Genomic DNA, 2,893 nt, shown 5'->3' with positions numbered 1-2,893 from the left:
GCTTCATGACGGTCATGTGCGATGACTAGTTCGCCGCTACTACTTTTATGCCTCTGCCTCGGCCACCAGTTCACCACTGCCTTCTCCGTTCAATGTCTTCATGGTCCATGCTTCTACATGTTTTGACTGAGTTAATGAGTTCAATTCGATTATTTTGTATTGGGTCTGACTGTTACTTAAATTATCGTATATTAGGTTTTTTTTGCGAATCAGAATTAGAAAATATGGAGCACAAATACCTCTGTTTGTAGAAATATATTTAGAATTTGAGCTGATGTATTTCCCCAAACTCATCCTTCTCTCTTGTCCCATTAGCTACATTACAAAAATTGAAAAAAAAAACGAAATATAATGTAGATATTTGGCCTATTAAATTTTGAGATGTTATCTCCAAACTGGTGTATGTTCTCTCAGCAACAGAGTACATTAAATTTATTCAAATATCTTTGTCTCACTTTGTTTATCTTTTGTTTTTTTCTTCTAATTAAAGTTTTTCATTGCTACATTAAATTTAGGTAAAGAAACCAAGTATGTTTCAAAACTCTAATGAAATAAATGTCAGAAACACTGATGTATAAAAATCCAGAAAAAAAAATCAATAAGGTTATAATAGTCATTTTCTATTGATGTTCATATTTAATAATTTTATATTCTCACAATTCCAATATCAACTTTGCCGAACATAATAATGGAATAGTGGAATATTCTAGAAGAGTGATCAATTCTCAATTCCATAATTCTTCTATTCTCCTCTATTCTCTTGCTATTCCATAGCTTGCCGAACAGGCCCTGAGTGACTAGTCTGGTCATTGAGAACCCAGTTGGCCCCGCCTAACACTAGTTTATTAGAAGTAAACAATTGGGAGCACAACACAAAAGCACACAAGAAGGAACCAAAGAATATGCAACCTGTGAAGCCTCCAGCGTGGCCCAATCAAATTGAAGAAAACCCTATCCAATCCTAAACCCCCCTAATCCTAACTCACAGAAATCCACCACATCCACGCATTATCCACAGAAATCACCCATGGCCAAACCCAAATACCCACCAAACAAATCATCACGGTCATTTACACAAAATCCACTTCTTTCTAGAGTGTGAGAGAAGGGACTATAGGATAGTGTTTGTCATTTGCAAATTAATCATGGCGTCAACCACATGCTTTCTCCACCATGCTCCTGCCACTGCCAAGGCCTCTTTGCAACGTGTTGCACCGAGCGTTGCCAAGCCGTCACAGTTCGTCTGCCGAGCTCAGAAACAGGGTGACGAGGATGTCGCTGTCTCCCGTCGGTTGGCATTGACAGCTCTTGTTGGTGTAGCTGCAGTTGGCATGAAGGTTAAACCAGCTGATGCTGCTTATGGAGAATCTGGTAAAATTTTCTTCTATCAACTGCAATTAATTTCACCACATAAACAAAAAAGAAAATGGGTGAGTTAAGCAAAAGAAGGAAAAGAAGTGGCATAAAAGTTAACAGTAGGATCTTTTTTATTTCTTTGACAGCTAATGTGTTCGGCAAGCCAAAGACAAACACGGACTTCATGCCATACAAAGGGGAGGGGTTTAAGATACTGATTCCAGCCAAGTGGAACCCTAGCAAGGAGGTGGCTGAGTTCCCTGGCCAGGTGCTTCGGTTTGAGGACAACTTTGATACTACTAGCAATATTGTCGTCATGGTCCAGCCCACCGCCAAGAAAACTATCACCGAGTACGGCTCTCCTGAGGAATTCCTTGGACAGGTATACATAACATATATCTTCTCAAATTAACACAACTGGTAATTAATCGACTTGATAGGAGATTGGACAGTCATGCAAAGCGGATCTTGTTCATGAGTTGAATATGAACCGGTATATGTTGTGTACTTAGGAAATTCATGATCGATAATAGTTGGCTATATAAGCGAGTGCGCTTTGTCAGATTCTGCACAATTAATGCAGGAATTCCACCTCTAATTAGTCTAATTAGAATGGAAAATATATAGTTTTGGAAAAGATGATTGTATGCTTGGTTTTAAATCTAATTAAGTAAGAACTTGTTTTAATTAATTTAATTTTGCCAGGTGGATTACTTGCTTGGGAAACAAGCTTACTTCGGCAAAACTGATTCTGAGGTATGCTAATACCAGCATCTTACCTGATTTCAATTCCAGCCTGTCTATTTTATGATTCCATATAGGCACAATGCCAGGTCCCCAAATCAGAATTGAATCAATCCTAATTTTACCCAAATGATCTTTCAATTGCACATTATAAGCCTTGAGAACTTGCTTCAGCTCAGCTCAATTTACCAAAGACCACCCTAGAAGAAAATAAAAATGAAACAGAAATAGGAGACAAATATATTACCAGATCGCTTCCAGCTGCAAAAATGACCAAAAGATCATGGTACCGAAATGGGTAACTGACAAAAAATCCGGTACCAGTGGCTACTACACTGTGTCCCCTTGACTATAAATAATGAAAATTTCTACTTTTATAACAGGGTGGTTTTGATTCTGGTGCTGTGGCAACAGCAAATCTACTTGAGTCGAACACTACAACTGTCGACGGAAAGACATACTACAACCTCTCTGTGCTGACAAGGACAGCTGATGGAGACGAGGGAGGCAGGCACCATCTAATAACCGCAACTGTATCAGACGGGAAATTGTACATCTGCAAGGCACAGGCCGGTGACAAGAGATGGTTCAAGGGTGCGAAGAAGTTTGTCGAGAACGCCACTAATTCCTTCCAGGTTGCTTAAATTAAAAAAGGGTGATTGTTAAATTAAGGGAGGGAAGGGATGGTATATGATCTTTCTATTTGTAAATGAGTTGTTGGTGTAAAACAGAGAAGAGAGAGATTTCTTGTGAATTTGGCAACTAAAGGCTTGTCTTAATTAGATCAAGACTT

General features: G+C 38.8%; 1 protein-coding gene across 1 annotated transcript; it reads left to right on the top strand.

Annotated features, from left to right (window-relative positions):
• The first annotated feature begins 1,012 nt into the window (after positions 1-1,012).
• Positions 1,013-2,893, top strand: PSBP-1 (photosystem II subunit P-1). Its single transcript, XM_078307504.1, has 4 exons — positions 1,013-1,371; positions 1,503-1,738; positions 2,062-2,112; positions 2,484-2,893. Exons 1-4 carry the CDS (start codon positions 1,146-1,148, stop codon positions 2,742-2,744), a joined length of 774 nt encoding a protein of 257 aa, XP_078163630.1. The 5' UTR covers positions 1,013-1,145; the 3' UTR covers positions 2,745-2,893.

Source organism: Carex rostrata, chromosome 8 (genome assembly GCF_964058835.1).
Source record: "Carex rostrata chromosome 8, lpCarRost1.2, whole genome shotgun sequence".
Taxonomy (NCBI): domain Eukaryota; kingdom Viridiplantae; phylum Streptophyta; class Magnoliopsida; order Poales; family Cyperaceae; genus Carex; species Carex rostrata.
Note: the sequence above shows the minus strand (reverse complement) of the source record. Positions and strands in the feature narration are given on the sequence as shown.

Bases quoted from the DNA above. Each gene is read 5' to 3' on its own strand.
- PSBP-1 (XM_078307504.1), top strand. From the start codon at position 1,146: ATGGCGTCAACCACATGCTTTCTCCACCATGCTCCTGCCACTGCCAAG. The intron at 1,372-1,502 runs GTAAAATTTTCT...TTTCTTTGACAG, and splicing joins TGCTGCTTATGGAGAATCTG to CTAATGTGTTCGGCAAGCCA. The intron at 1,739-2,061 runs GTATACATAACA...TAATTTTGCCAG, and splicing joins CTGAGGAATTCCTTGGACAG to GTGGATTACTTGCTTGGGAA.